General features: G+C 42.5%; 1 protein-coding gene across 6 annotated transcripts in view; it reads right to left on the bottom strand.

The window, feature by feature from the left end:
- The window catches only part of FUT10 (fucosyltransferase 10), a 171,140-nt gene that overhangs the window by 142,854 nt on the left and 12,847 nt on the right, over nucleotides 1–15,439 (bottom strand). For all 6 annotated transcript variants that reach the window (XR_011534275.1, XM_008527524.2, XM_070598499.1 and 3 more), the window contains exon 3: nucleotides 15,111–15,405. Coding sequence is in view for 5 of the 6 variants with exons in the window: in XM_008527524.2 (XP_008525746.2) it covers nucleotides 15,111–15,405 (295 nt within the window). In the remaining variant the exon portion in view is untranslated. The remainder of the gene's footprint in view (nucleotides 1–15,110; nucleotides 15,406–15,439) is intronic.

The raw sequence follows: 15,439 nt of genomic DNA, 5'->3' as shown, positions 1-15,439 counted from the left end.
TGTAGTGGAAGCCAGCTAAGAGATCATCTAGGAGGTGCCCCTGATACTCCCCTCTTCTCCGACAGACTGGCGACATCATTATTTCCTGGGAAGCTTGATAAAGAGTACAGATTCCCAGACCTCATTTCCAGAGACGTTGATTTGGTATGGAGTGGGAAACAAAATGGTGTATTTTTCTTTTAATTTTTCCAGGTGATTCAAACGACTCTTAGAGGGGTCGGGGGGAATGACCCATATAAATGACACTGGCTGTTTTTTCTCCTAGATTTACTGATTAAATGCCAATGGCGTCATCAGTAAATGAATGAGTCTGAGGAATCTGTATTTGCACTTTTAGACATTAAAGGTTTTGGCAGTGGATTATAGGACTACCACTGCACACTTAGGTTTTAATCTCTGCTCCTCACACCCAACTGAAATATAGAGTTACCAGTGACTTGGATATCAAATTTAGATGTCTGCACTCAGGAAAGTAAAATATGCAGATGTCGATAACCTCAAGGATTAAATATTTATGTGCCTGTGGAAGCAAAATATTTGGTGATCAATAATTTACTGACATATTTTTTTTCACCTGTCAGGGAGGAAATGAATAGCTGCATTCACATTTTTTATGCATCACAATTGTGGGAAATTGATAACGTGAGGTTGAACAAAGTGTCTGAGAGGCCAACGAGTTATATGAATATGCACGGTTCATTTTTCCCTTTGGACACCTGCATAGATGAAAATAGATACCACTAAGAAATCAAGACATCAATTCTACTTTCAAATCACATCTCAAATCTACCCACTTCTTTCTGCACTGCCTCCCACCCTAATCCAGGGCACCATCATTTCCACTTATTTTGTAGAAACTGTGTCTTGCTTCCACTTTCACATTCCAATCCATTCTACGTGGAGAAGCCACAGGGATCTTTTAAAACTTAAATCAGGAGAGAACAAAATGAAAATCAGATCGTATCACCCCTGCTTAAGACCTGATCTTTTCCCTTTGCACTTAGACTATAACGGAACCTCTTCAGGAGCCCTTTGTCACTTGGTCCCTGCCTCTCATTCAAATCTCCTCTCGCACTATCTTCCTTAGCACCCATGGTCTTCCTGCCACAGTGACCTTCTTTCTGAACCTCCAGCCATCAAACTCCTTCCCACTCATTTCCATCAGCTGTTCCCTATACCTGAAGTTAATTCCTTCTATTGTCACAGGACTGTCTCCTCCTATCTTCCAAGTCTCAGCCTTGAAACTTATGTCCTCGGAGAGGCCTCCCTGATCACTCTGTCTAAAGCCAAAATGCACATTCCTACTTGGTAGCATCCTATTTACAGACTTCATAAGCTCCATGAGGGCAGATCCTGTCGTGTTTACCACGGTAACCCCAGCACCCGGCACAGGGCTCCACACAAAATAAATGTCTCTTAGATGCCAGTTGTATACACGATGAAGAACGGATCCTGACATCAGTGAGACATTCTTGCTGATCCTGACACATTTCCAAATTCTCCCAAATCACAAATATCGTAGCACATTTCCTCAAAAAATGGAGTTACGTGGACTATTTCACAAGATCCAAACGATAAATTAGTCCAAGGTTCGATTCTTTATTTAAACAGCAATCTTCTGCCTAATAACCATGGTTTCTTAAAACACTTTGCTTTTTCTTCATTTCCATTATCAGCACTAGTAATTTACTTCCTTCAGAGAGGTTGTTTTTTCACTATTGAAGTGATTTCCAGCATATACAACAAGAATATAACACAAAGCCAGTTGAGACACGGCTGATGGCTATTCTTGTCCAGCAGGCACATGACTCTCCCTGGCACCACCATTTCTCAAAGGCCAGGAGACTCGAATCTGTGCCCTAGAACTGTCTAGATGGGGCAGATCAAACTGTGCCTGTAAAATCTATGAAAACAAAGGGTCTGCTGTACTCACTCCTCAGTTTACATTGTTTTTGTTTCGTTTGTTTTTAAAACTTGAAGAGCAAAGAGAAGGCATCGATTAACGCTGCATGGTTTTTTTTGGGGGGTGCCTGTGAGAGACGTGGTTGTCTGCTCTGACGGATGGAACTGCCAGCTTGTCTCGGAGGATTTCTGGGTATCAGAGAATCTGCCAGGCATGGGATGGGTGCCAGCATGTCCACTGGCCCAGATGGCTGAGACTGCAGAAATGAAACCTGCCCACTGCCTCCTGACCCAGCCAGAAGGAAGGGCCTGACTCTTGGCACTAGTCACTTTTTGTGCCTTCTTTCAGATTGTTAAGGTTAACCTGAGAAATGCTTTCAGATTTCCAGCCACTTTTGCTCCTCTTTTCATCTCTACATTATCACATGCTACCGAAAAACAGAGAGGGTTGAAAAGGAAAGGAGAAGCTGAGTCAGAAACAAGGCTAAGAGAAGTCCTAGTCCTGACTGAATAACTTAAAACTAAACATTACAAGGCTCACTAAATCCTTTGTCCTTGTACCAAACTAACTGTGGCAAAACTCAGTTGATTTTTTTTTTAGCTGGAAAGACTGAAAATCAAGTAATATTATTACACGATTCTTTCATGAAAGGAAATGAATACTTTGGCTAGGAAAAATATTAATGTCTTTGCATTATTAACACTCTTCCCAAAAGGTATCTTAATAAAGCAAAAAAGTCTAGGAATTGGATAATTTATTAATAACTGTTCTTACTGTCTTTGTATTTGACTAGTCCAATCTTTCTTAATTTTTTTTTTTTTTTTTTTTGGTGAGGAAGATTGGCTCTGAGCTAACATCTGTTGCCAATCTTCCTCTTTTTGCTCGAGAAAAATTATCCCTGAGTAACAGCTGTGCCAGTCTTCCTCTATTTTGTATGGAGGATGCCACCACAGCATGGCTTGATGAGCGGTGTCTAGGTCCACACCCAGGATCCGAACCCATGAACGCTGGGCCACTGAAGCAGAGTGCACCAACTTAACCACTACAACACTGGGCCAGTCTCTAAGTTTTTATTTGTATCAAATTAATACCTACATATAGCTTTCAAAGTGAAAGCGTGGTGTCCTGCCCCACGCCCACTCCCTGTTTCCACATGCCAGAAGTCACCAGTCCAATTCTTTCCAGTGTTTCTTCTGCATTTACAGTTCAAAAATATCTAAATAATAGGTTTCATGTGCTATGTCATGATTTTTCAGTTTTAGATAATACCCATCCTCTTGCTGCTATGGAAAAAGCAGATTTAACTCTCCTGGAACACCCCTTTCCCCTACACATTTGTCTTCCCTCCTCATCCATTTTTGATTAAGTGTATATCCAGTGCTTTCATTATTACAAGTATAAACATTACTTACGGTTGTGCCAAACCAGTGCATTATGGTTACATGTCCTTTCTTGAAAGTTTGTTTTGTTTTGTTTTCAAATCTCTAGCCAACTCTTCCACACCTTCTAAAAGCCTTGCAAAATGCCTCTCAAGCCAATCTTCCACGTGGACCAGCTGGCACACAGCTGACAGATTACGAGCCTTCAACACGACAGATTCTGAGTAAGTCTGGGGAGGGCCCAGGGAATCAGGGTTTTGTTTGTTCATTTATCTATGATCTTAGGATGAGTTAGGTTTTGGAACCACTCATCTACAGCAACATAAGTAAGTTCTAAAACTCAAGTTTTAGAAATTGAAGTGGCAGAGAATTTTGGTTCAGTTCTCCGTTACTAGCATTACTTGCAGAAACTTTCTAGAAACAGAAATGAATTTAACACAAGTTGAAAGAATGACCCACACTTGATATTACACGGATGATCAACAAAATTATCACAACTCCCATTAAAAGTTCCAAAGTTTTGGTTTTTTCACTTTCCAACCAGGGACCTTGACACTTGCACGCTGGGCATTTACAGTAAGACTGAATGCCTCTGTTCTCATGACAGCCATGTGCTCGTGTTATTGACCTTGGCTGCCAGCTCTTATCTAGTTAAAGTGATAATCAGTCATATCCAACTGACATGATAGAGGTTACAACACAACTGTCCCCCAGGTGGCCATGCTGACTTTCTGCAGCTCAGCGCCTGGCGTGTGCCTGGCGGTGGGTGGCCAGAGCAAATTTTCTTCATCCTTTGGCAAGACTTAAAGAGTCAATTCATACTCTCAGCTCTTTTCTTTGTCAGGCAAATCAATGAATAAATCTAAGTTTGGAGTTAAAGATGGTGGATTAACTAGTCACTAATAGTCGAGAGATATCTTTTTAGGGCATAAACCCAAAGAAACAAAGAGATAAATAGCAATCATGTGGAAAGCAGAGTGATGAGAGTCGCTGACTTAGACTCGAGAAGGATGAATCTAAAGTCTGCACTGCGGAAGGCCAGTGAGCAACCTAATTTACCCACAAGCCCCCCAAAACGCTCAAGAATTTGACAGCATCAGATACATCCAAAAGAAGAGGTGAAGATGGGACTAAATGCAAAGGATTGCTTAAAAGTCAGCTCAAGAGACAGTTAAAAACCCAGATCCCTTTATTCTGTGGAACAGAGCAACTGTCCCTTCCCCACCGTGATGGAGTCCTAGAGGTTTTCACTCTTTGGAGGTCAAAAGAAAGGGTCTCTGGGCTGCGGGTATAAGGTCTAGCTAAGATCAGGGGTATCACACTGAAAAGAGAAATAAGCGATAGTTTACAATCTGAGTATTAAGAATCTCAGTCTTCTTCTTCCCCACTGAGCTCCCAGAAGGTTAGCATCCCTGTTACACCCTGCAGGTGGAGAACCGAAAGAATCCTCTCTGGGAAATCTGACCAGCCCAAGAGAAAACCCCTAGAAATAGTGCCCTGGAAGGTAGCCACACTCCATAGCTGAGCTGTGAACTGCAATTATGTGAGTCATAATAATGTAAAGGCTGAATAACCACCTAGCTGAAGTCCTCCTGCTCCTTCTTGGGAAGTCAACGGATAATGCCTAAAACTACAAATTACAAAATTAGGAAGTAACAATATAAGTGTCATTAAGAAAACAGAGAGCTAAATCAGCTAAAAGTGATTGCTTCTAAGATCTGGAAAATGAGGGCAGATTCTGCTGTTTCTTTGAAATAAGCCTCGTACCGGAGTGTTTAATTCAACTATGTACACGAATAAATTTGATACAATGTAATTTAAATAAAACAGAGTTTTAATCATAGGGTCTACTGAACTCATTCAAGAAGAGTGTCAAGCACAACTTGGGTACGTTTTATAACATCTCAAGACCCAATGAAGATAATAACACCAGTGTTTTCATTTCCTCCCCGACTATGTGAGGATCAGGCCAGTTTCACTTATTCGCTCATTCATTCAACAATGTTTACTGACGCCTGCTGTGTGCCTGGCACTGTTCTAAGCAGTGGGACCACAGCAGTGAACAAAACAAAGTCCCCGCTCTTTCATACTTAGATTCCAACATGGGAAGACACTTGATAACTGGCCCAAAAATGAGTAAGAGAACTTCAGCAGGGTAATTAGTGCTATGAAAAGAAAGTAAAGCCAGGCGAGGGTTTACGCCATCAGAGAGCGGTGTGGGAGGGGAACACTAGTGGAGAAAGAAGATGAGGAAAGAGGCCTTTCTCAGAAAACATCACGTAGGCAGAGATCTGACTGGTGTGAAGGAATAAGTGAGGGAAGAGCATCCCAGGTGGAAGAGCAAGTGCAAGGTTCTGAGGCTGGAAAGGCCTTCACTGTTTCAGAGACCCAAGCAGCCCAGTGTAGAGAGGAGTCAGCAAGGGTGAACGATGGTAAGACACGAACCTGAAGAAGTGAGCCTAGCAGGGCAGGCATTCTGCTAGGCCATGGAAAGGATTTGGAATTTTAATGAGATGCAAAGTCACTGGGGAAATCTGAACAAAGCTCTGCAACTGGGTTTACCTTCTGTAAAGTATGATACAAACAACTATTTGTTTAAATAAAAATGAAATGTATCTTTACAATAAGGGTTTGATTATAGCAAAGCTATATACACATAGACAGAGATACATACACATGTACATATATATACATATATTGTATATACTGTACAATCTATCACTCAGTTATGAGTTTCTTTTTCATGTTCAACTTTGTTACTGCTCCAAGAGTCCAGTGAAGTCCATTTCTTTGCCATCTCCCAAGTAAGTCTTAATCCAGAATGTTGTTAGCAATTACCTACTATCTGCATTCAATGCACAGGGCCTGAGATAAAGTCAACCTCTCGAGAGAAAAACTAGTAAGAATCAACAGGAAATGGATGAGATCACCAGAACTCTCTACCCTCTGAGAATGGTTCACAGATATGTCACTCATGAGTCTCGGGAGATGCTCAACACAATCAAGACGACCAGGGATGGCCGTACAAGGAAATCTATCAAGGGTGTCAACACATCAACTGTGATAGAATCATGTTAAGGGGACAACTTGTTGGTTTCCTATGCTTCTCCAGCAGGTGGCCAGGGGCCTGGCAAACGGTAACTCTCCACAGAGTCACCAAATAACTGAACATTGGGATGCAACCGATAGGACAGACATCAAGATTCAAAGCAATTATGAGACGGAAATCCACACCTGTCCCCATTTTCAGGATTTACAGAGGGAATGAAGGAGAACCTATTCTATGACACTTGGATTCTTCAACAGGGTCAAGAAGACAGAAAGGTGAGAGAAGAGCCTGGGAGAAGACTTGAAGAGTTTCTACGGTGAAGGCTGTTGCTCTGTTCTAAATCTCCTGCTTCAAAGGGGCAACCTAGAGAACTCTGAAATATGTTCTTGCAATTTAGAGACACAGAGGACTAGTGCCCACCTCATGTCTGAGGAAGTTCAGGAGGACTGTGGGCCAGGGTCTGACTCCCCCAACCCATCTCACCAGGAAAATCTAGAGGGTGAGGGCACGGTGACCTGCCTGTATGACAGGAGGGCTGCTGTGCTGTGATCTGCCTGCAGTCCCAAAGCTGGTCGAGGCAAGACGTGGGTGAGTGCTTCCAACAGACAGATGTGAGCATGTGGGAGTCTTGGGTCCTCCTAATAGAGCCCTAGGAGGGACAAGGAGACTTCAGAAGGATGAAGTTGGATGTGTTCTGCAGGGTGCCAGGAGCTGGGAGCCATCCCATGTGACTACCCAGAGCAGAGATGCAGCCTCCTAGGAAGGGAAAGTGTAAAAGCCAGAAGACCATCAGGGAAACTCCATATGCCATGAAAATGCCCCAGAATGGAAAAAGTACACTTTAATCATCTGCCAGGCCCACTCAAGGACACCAGCTCTATCCATGTGCCAGGCTGTGAGGACATGAAGCCACACAGCCCAGTAAGAAAAGCCCTATCTCCTTAATTCTCCTCACTCTCCCCACTGCAACTCTGACAGGCTCCAAAGAGCAGCTGGTGAAGGTGGGAGAAGGGGAGCAAGGAGGGCATAGAGAGCAGAAAGACCACAGGCCCCTTCCCACCGCAGGCTTGCAGCAGGAAAGTGGTCCAAGCTGGGGAATGCAAAAAACTACAACACGAGGCACGTTCAGAGTTAGGATTCTACATGGGACCGAATATTCCACTTACTAACTTTGACAGGGTATTCGCAACTTAAAGTGGCCATAAAATTGTCAATTCCCTAAGACTGAGCACAAAAGCTGGAGACCTGTCAGAGTTGTCAGTTAAGGGATGGTGAAAATTAACCCCTTGAATAAGATTTTAAAGGGACAATGAGAAACATAAATAAATAAAGTGTGTTCATCTCATTCCATATATCATGCTTTTCATCATATAGGGCATGAATGAACGAATGAACAAATGAAATGTCTAAAAGGGAATGAGTAAACGAGAGTAAATGCTTGCATGAAACCAGGAAGATGCAGAGACGAATGGTCACAGGATCCACTGTTCAGCATTTCCAGAGGAGAAAGACACTGGATCTGGTGTGCATGCTTATGGCATCTAGTGTAGACAGTGTGCTAAAATATTAATAAACAGAGAACAAGTTGTAGAATCTGGTATAGAGGTTTGGGTACAAGCTCAGGCACTTACCATCCATGAGACCTTGGGCAAGTCACTTACATCCTCTGAGCCTGTTTCCTCATGTCTAAAGTGGTAACAATGCCTTGGGTAATACACAGCGTTACAGTGATTTTAAATAAGAGAACACATGGAGAGTGCCTCTCAGGTGTCTGGCACAGAGCAGGTACCAATAACGACAGTGATCATTGCTACTGCTAATCTGTTAGGGACAGAGGAAGATAATCAAGTTATCTCCTCTACCCTTCAAGACCATCAAAATGTTTACTGTTATTCCGAGCTCACTAACCAACCTTGTCATTCTCATTCCATTTTCTGGCTAACAATCTTTGGGAGGAGGTACCCTGAACAAGGAGCAGCAGCACTCCTGTTACTGTGAAGACAGCACACTTGCTATCAGCATGAATCTCCTATTTAGATTGACATCTTCAGTTGTTAAAGCCTGACTAATGCTTGGTGAACTGAAAAAAGGGACCAGACATTGAAGAATGAGGATTCCATCATGGTACTGACCCCTGAGAGGCCCTGTCCAAACAGCTGGGCTCCTGCCCCTTGTCAGTGTCGCAATCCAATGTACACATCAGGATAGATGCGGAGAGGGCTGATGGCCACTCTGAGTTTACTGTAACCAGCGTTTCAATATATACATAGCTTACAGCTGTTAGACATACACAGGTGTTCTGGATGAAATAATTAGTGAATGCCAAGAATTCTTAGTGATTTCTCAAGGAGCCCTTCCTGGGCCTCTGTTTTGATATTATCATGTTATTGCTGTGCTCATATATTTTTATCTCAGAGCAGGCAAGGTCTCTTAGGCAACGGTCCCTCCTGCTCCCGATATTGATATCGTGTCTCCATCTATGCCCCGGGCGGCCGATGCCTGTCTTAGGTTGCCTCCCCCTGGAGGTCTTACCTGTCATTGGCTAACCGGCCTTCTCACCTCCGAGTCACAGTTTGTTGGCAAGCTTTTTCCAGTGATTATTAACCCTTCCTGTGTCAGGGGTGGCTATACCCCTACATCCCTCTCTTTTCAATTATACATGACCACACCGAGCCTAAGAAATCCCAAAGTGTCCCCTGAAACAAAGGAAGTGCCTACTGTGTTTGCTTTCGTTCGTTCCAAATGTATTTCATTACAACTCTCTGAGAATGGTAATCCATAGATGGTGTAGAAAGAGACACATACACTCAGGAGGCCTTTTGAAAACCAGAACAGCCTGTTCATTACCGTGTGAGGCCAGCGTTTACTATGCTGATTTCAGTTGCTGTGCTCATGATATCCTCATGTCTGAATCTCTCCAAACTCTCCTCTCGTATCCACATCTTCTTTTCTAAAAACTTTCCTTTTATCCTTCAAGAAAGTTTCCTGAATGATACTACCCATTTCTGATTATTCCTTTACTCCATGTCTTCTCCAAGGTCAGAAATATAATTCGGACTGTATTGCCTCATAATTTTCCACTAGGAGAAAGTCCTGGTTCCTACCAGCCACATAAGTGACCTAGGACAAGCCCTTTAATTCTGTGCTTTAGTTTCCTCTTCACTAAAATAGATAAAATTCCTACCTTTGGGACTGTTTTTTTAAAAAAATTGATGTCACATTGGTTTATAACATTATATAAATTTCAGATGTACGTCACTATATTTCACCTTCTGTATAGACTGCATCATGTGAGGCTGTTTTGAAAAGAAATGAAATCAAATTCAAGAAAGGGTTTTGAAAACCATGAGTGAGGGAACAAGGAGCCTGTGGCTGGGGGTGGAGGCACTAGGCCTCCCACCAATTCCTCAGGACCCAGTCCTAGAGAGCTGGATTGCAGGTCTCCGTTGAGGATGACCAACCCCATGTCCTTCCTCTTCACAACCTCCAGACTTCATCAAGTGTGTTAATACTCATATTCCTGAGGAAGCAAAGTATTTCAGTAGCCTACTTTTTTTTTGCTTTCCATACACCTATATTTACTAACAATTCTATTTAAAAGCTCACCTAATGCATAAGCTGCTCCCTACTGCAGCCTCATTCTCATCAAGGGCACTCCAATCCTCCTTCATGAGAGACACCTTTCAAGAGAACTGCTCAGAGGCCAGCCTGGTGGCATAGTGGTTAAGTACAAGTGCCCCACTTTGGCAGCCCGGGGTTGGCCAGTTTGGATCCTGGACGCAGACCTACACACTGCTCATCAAGCCAGGCTGTGGCAGCATCCCACACAGAAGAACTAGAAGGACATAAAACTAGGATACACAACTATGTACTGGGGCTTTGGGGAGAAAAAAAAAAAAGAGGAGGATTGGCAACAGATGTCAGCTCAGGGCCAATCTTCCTCACCAAAAAAGCACACTTTAAAAAAAAAAAAGAGAGAGCTGCTTAAATATGCACTGTTGTGTTTTTAAATCACTACACTGACAGTTTCTAAGACTAAGTTCCGTAACTCTATGGACTGTTGGTTAAAAAAGATTATTCATTCACTTGTGACTCCTTGCTTTTTGTTTCAGAGAACTGTTAATGTAGCTAAATCCTTGCATTTCTCAAATGGCTCAAACCAGACACAAGATTCACTGTATTTCACTGGTAAAAGTCCTGAACTATTACCTCCAGAAATGTGTTTATACTAAGTAAATGAATCATCTCTAGAAAGCAGAAAAAGTAGGCCACAAAGGTAACAAACAGAATGAAAAATATTCTGCTTTACAAAAGCTTTGAGGTCACATAATCCTTTGAGTTTCCATTTCCCTTAATTAGGTCAGCTTTTGATACTTGAATCATTTTTCCTGCTGTTTCTTTTTCAATCCTGCTACACCAGAGTCCCGTCTGCAGTTGTAAATGACCTACTTAATTAGGATTTGGAACCCTCAGACAGAAAAGCGTGCTGTCTTCTTTCTTTTCTGCTCAACAGACCTTATTAATGAACTGAATTTCTGATTCAGTTTGTTAAAAACCATATACCTTCAGCAATCCCAAAACCCAAACATCCAGGTTTAATCATACTCATGAGTGTACACTCAAATGTGGTACAGGCGAGACAGCACTGGATCGGGGTGAGGGTACCTTGGCTCTCGGCCCAACTCTGCTGCTAAGCGCAATGTAATCTTGGCACATCTCTAACCTTCCTGAGCCTCGGCCTTCTCACCTTTATGGAGAGAAGGTTAGACTCTTAAGGTCCTTTATGGCTCCAAGTCTCTATGAATATTTCCTGAGCTCCTAATATGTACAAGGCACTGTGCTGATGGAGGGGGTGGGGGAGGTACAAAGATGAATTGAGAACTTTATACTCTCCTTGAGAAGAGAAGATCATACAGGACAAAGCTAAATGGCCCAGTTACCTTATCTGTCTTATTTATTCCTCATGATTGGCATTATGCCTGGCATACAGTAGATGCTCAAGTAAATGACACAAAAGAGATATAAAATGTCTGTGGACATTTAGAGAACAGAGGCTACATCTGATGGAGGGGAATCAGGAATGGTTCATAGGTGTTAACTTGAGTTGGTTTTTAAAAAGCCATTCAACTTTCAGTGGCTCCCTGACAACATCTTCTAACATGATGCAAAATCTTAAGCCGATATTCAAGGTTCTCCATGCCCTGGACCCAATATATCCCTCAATCTTTACCTGTCTCTTATATAAAATTGTGCTATAGCCAACTAACGTCTTTGCTGTGCCTCAGATATTACACATAATTTTCTACCTCCATGTCCCCATTCATGCTGTTCTTCACACTGAAATGTCCTCCAATCCCAATATAATCCGACTCCATTATCCTTCAAGGGCCACTTCAAATTTCTCCTATTTTATGAAGGACGTCTTATGAAGCCTTTCCTGATCCCTCCAAGTGTATGTGCTCTCTCTCATCTTTGAAATCCCTCAAGATTTGTTGACATCTCTCTTACAGTATATATGCACTTTAGCCCTGCATTACAGTTGGGTAATATCTGTGTCTCAAGACAATAATCTTTGACATCAGAAACTATATTATTCATCCACATTGCCAAACAAATAGTAGGAATTCAGTAAATTATTTTGACAGGATAAATATAAAAAGGATACTCTGGGACATAGAAACTGAAAGAACAATGGTGAGAAGTTAGAAGCATCAGAGGGCTTAAGTTTAGAAGGCAGGTCACAGTCAGGTTACACAGTGTTGAATGCCAGGATAATAACAATGGCATATACAGTTCTGAGTGAGAATCACTGATGGTTTTAGGAGCTGAAGAGTGACAAGATTTGAGATCTGAGAATCAAACCAGAAGCATTCTGGTTGACACATCAGTCTCCTAGGAATCTGGCTGGAGTCAAATCCATCCCTGAGAGAAGAATCGAGTCTCACTCACCATACCCGTAAATGAAGTGTTTCATCTGCAGATCTGTGAGTCCTGGAAAAGTCACTAAGCTAAACGCTGCTTTGTAAACTTCCCAGTAACCAGATATTTGAGTGCCTGCCTCAGTGGAAGGAAACAGATCCACGCCAAAGCCATCATTTCTGAATTTCCAAACTGGTGAAAAAAGAAGGTTCTGTACTTCTCCAGAGAAGAAAGAGAGGGAAAAAAAGCACACTACACAGAAAGGATGGGGAATCAAAGTAGCTTTGGATTCCTCAGCAGTAAGAGTGGAAGCTAGAAGACAGTGGGAAAACACCTCAAAAATTCAGAAAGAAAAGAATTTCCAGCCTAGATAATTAGATAGATAACTCTATGCTGAGCCAAACCATCAATGAGAAAGGTGAAATGAACACGTTTTCACACATACAAAGTCTTTAAGAAACTTACCTTCCATGAACCTTTCTCAGAACACACCAAATAAAGACACAAACCAAGAAAGGAAAACAATGCATAACAGAAATGGGAGGGGCCGGCCCGGTGGCATAGTGGTTAAGTTTGCACGTTCCGCTTTAGCCGTCTGGGATTCCCCGGTTCGGATCCCTGGTGCCGACATGGCACCGCTTGGCAAGCCATGTTGTGGCAGGCATCCCATGTATAAAGTAGAGGAAGATGGGCATGGATGTTAGCTCAGGGCCAGTCTTCCTCAGCCAAAAGAGAAGGACTGGCAGCAGTTCGCTCAGGGTTAATCTTCCTCAAAATAAAATAAAATAAAAAATAACAGAAATGGGAAATTCAACACAAGAGTGAGGCACAGGGAATGCCCAGAGTGATGGGGAGGCAGGACGGTGTCTGTGCAACAGGCAAAGAGAACAATCCCTCTAGACTGGAGCAGGTCAGAAAACTCTGGGAGACATTCTTTAAAAATACGTAATGTCCACACATCTATGGACAGCTAATCTTCAACAAAGGAGCCAAGAACATACCATGGAGAGAGGAAAGTCTCTTCAATAAATGGTGCCGGGAAAAGTGGACGGTCACATGCAAAAGAATGAAAGTAGACCATTATCTGACACCATAGACAAAAATTAACTCAAAATGGATTAAAGACTTGAATCTAAGACCTGAAGACATAAAACTCCTAGAAGAAAACATAGGCAATTCGCTCTTCGACATTGGTCTGAGTGGCATCTTTTTGAATATGTCTCTTTAGGCAAGGGAAACAAAAGAAAAAATAAACAAATGGGGCTCATCAAACTAAAAAGGAGAAAGGCAAAGCCCTACTTATACACGCACACACTTGCCAACTTCAGGGGTCTTCTTCAGATGGATTCCCTCTGGGGTAGGAGGGAAGGCAATGGGCTGGGGTCAGGGAGGGACTCACAGAGGGTTTCAATTTTGCTTGTAATATTTTATTTCTTAAGCCAAGTAGTAGGTACATCATACCCATCATATTATCTATACTTTTGTGTGTATAACTGACATATTTCTAGGGGCTTCTGTTAAAATTTGGGAAATTAAACTCACATATTTAGTTTTGCTCCATCTCAAAACCAACTAGAGGATCATAATCCCTTACACAAACTCTCAGAGCTTTACGTGTTTCAGAATTCACAATTCTTTAGATTTTAGAAAGTTACTGTGATACAATTCCATATATTACATCACACTTTCAGTGGGACCTACAATCAAATGATGTTCAAAATTAGCATTTGACACTACTCAGCTGGTTGTTCTCCCCTCAGGACCAATTAGCAGCCAGCCTGGCCCTAAACAAACAGCCCTCACTCCTCAAACTTGTGCTGATTCCCTTTTAAGAGAAGAGGTGGAAAGCAAGTGGCTGGGGACATCAGCAGGCCCTTGGGAAGGATCTGGACTCAATTATATCTGGATTTTTAAGTACCTGGAATTTCCCTGACTCCTTACCTATACCAGGGCACTAGTGCCCATTGCTCTGTAGCCCTGACCAACTGTGCGGCATATATACCACCTGATTCCTACTGAACCCATTTTCTGCTTTATTTAAGTTGTTGTGCAGCAGAACACTGTGCTTTATATCCCAGGTTCAGTCCCACCTCTCAAAAGCCAGCCCTGGACTTACACACACACACAAATACATACACACATTCACACCAGTCTAGAGTAGATTTCCTTCCACTGACTTCCTGACTCAAATGATGTACCTTGCCTATATTTGGTTGAGTTTGCTCCTCTGTATTCCCCCTTCCCCCAACTACTCATCACCCCGGAGTTCTGTCTTTCTAACTGCTGTTGGCATCTTGCTAACTCCACCTTGCTGGGGTTGGTTGCCCTTCAACCCCAGCATGACATGTAAACAGCCTCAGGAAGTAATCAACACCAACTTGCTCTTGAAAGTCAATGCTGAGCAATCTCTCTATTTTTAGTGCTGATTAATCTGACTAATGAAATAAAGCACATTGTGCTTAGCTTATGTCCAATTAAACATCTGTTATGGTAATCAAAGTCTCCTGGCAATTATCACAGGTGACATTCTGAATTGATATCAGCAATATAATCAATACCCAATTGCCTGAATACCAAATTCAGTAAGCACAGTGCCCAAATGTGAAAGGTCAGAGGAGATATCTCTTCTCCACCATAAAGACCAAGTGGTCCAGCCAACCACCTCTATGTTGGTCAAGCTTGTTTATTTATTGGCTTTGCTAAATGCTCAGGCCCCCATAGAGCAAATGCAAAGGAAATCAGGCATGCCATGGTGTTTTCAAGGAGACCTCCACCATCTCTTCCTTGGGAGGTAAGCAGTAACTCATCTTTGGAGCAGGATGTCAGCAAACAAAAGGAGAAAGGCAAAGACCCTACCTACCGTAGAAGAGGAACGCTTTGGTCATGTGATGATGTAGGAAGGTCCGGTTGATGGTGAAGAAACAAGCATCTGCTCCACACTGGCCGAGCCTTCCAGTTTCCCCAGTCAGTGGGGACCACCAGAGCATAATGGGGTAGCTCTCAGTTTCCAATTTTCCTTTCCTATTCAGGGTCAGTGCTTCCTTCTCAAGGAATGGATAGAGATGTGTAGGCTCTCTCTCCATTTCTGCATGTGCATCTCGCAAATTGGAATTTTTAAACTTCTTCCTTTCAAATTTTCCCAGCTCAACCACTACCTAAAAGAGAAGACAATTATGACCAGGGTCAGAC

This window comes from Equus przewalskii, chromosome 28 (genome assembly GCF_037783145.1).
Source record: "Equus przewalskii isolate Varuska chromosome 28, EquPr2, whole genome shotgun sequence".
In the NCBI taxonomy this organism is placed as follows: Eukaryota; Metazoa; Chordata; class Mammalia; order Perissodactyla; family Equidae; genus Equus; species Equus przewalskii.
Note: the sequence above shows the minus strand (reverse complement) of the source record. Positions and strands in the feature narration are given on the sequence as shown.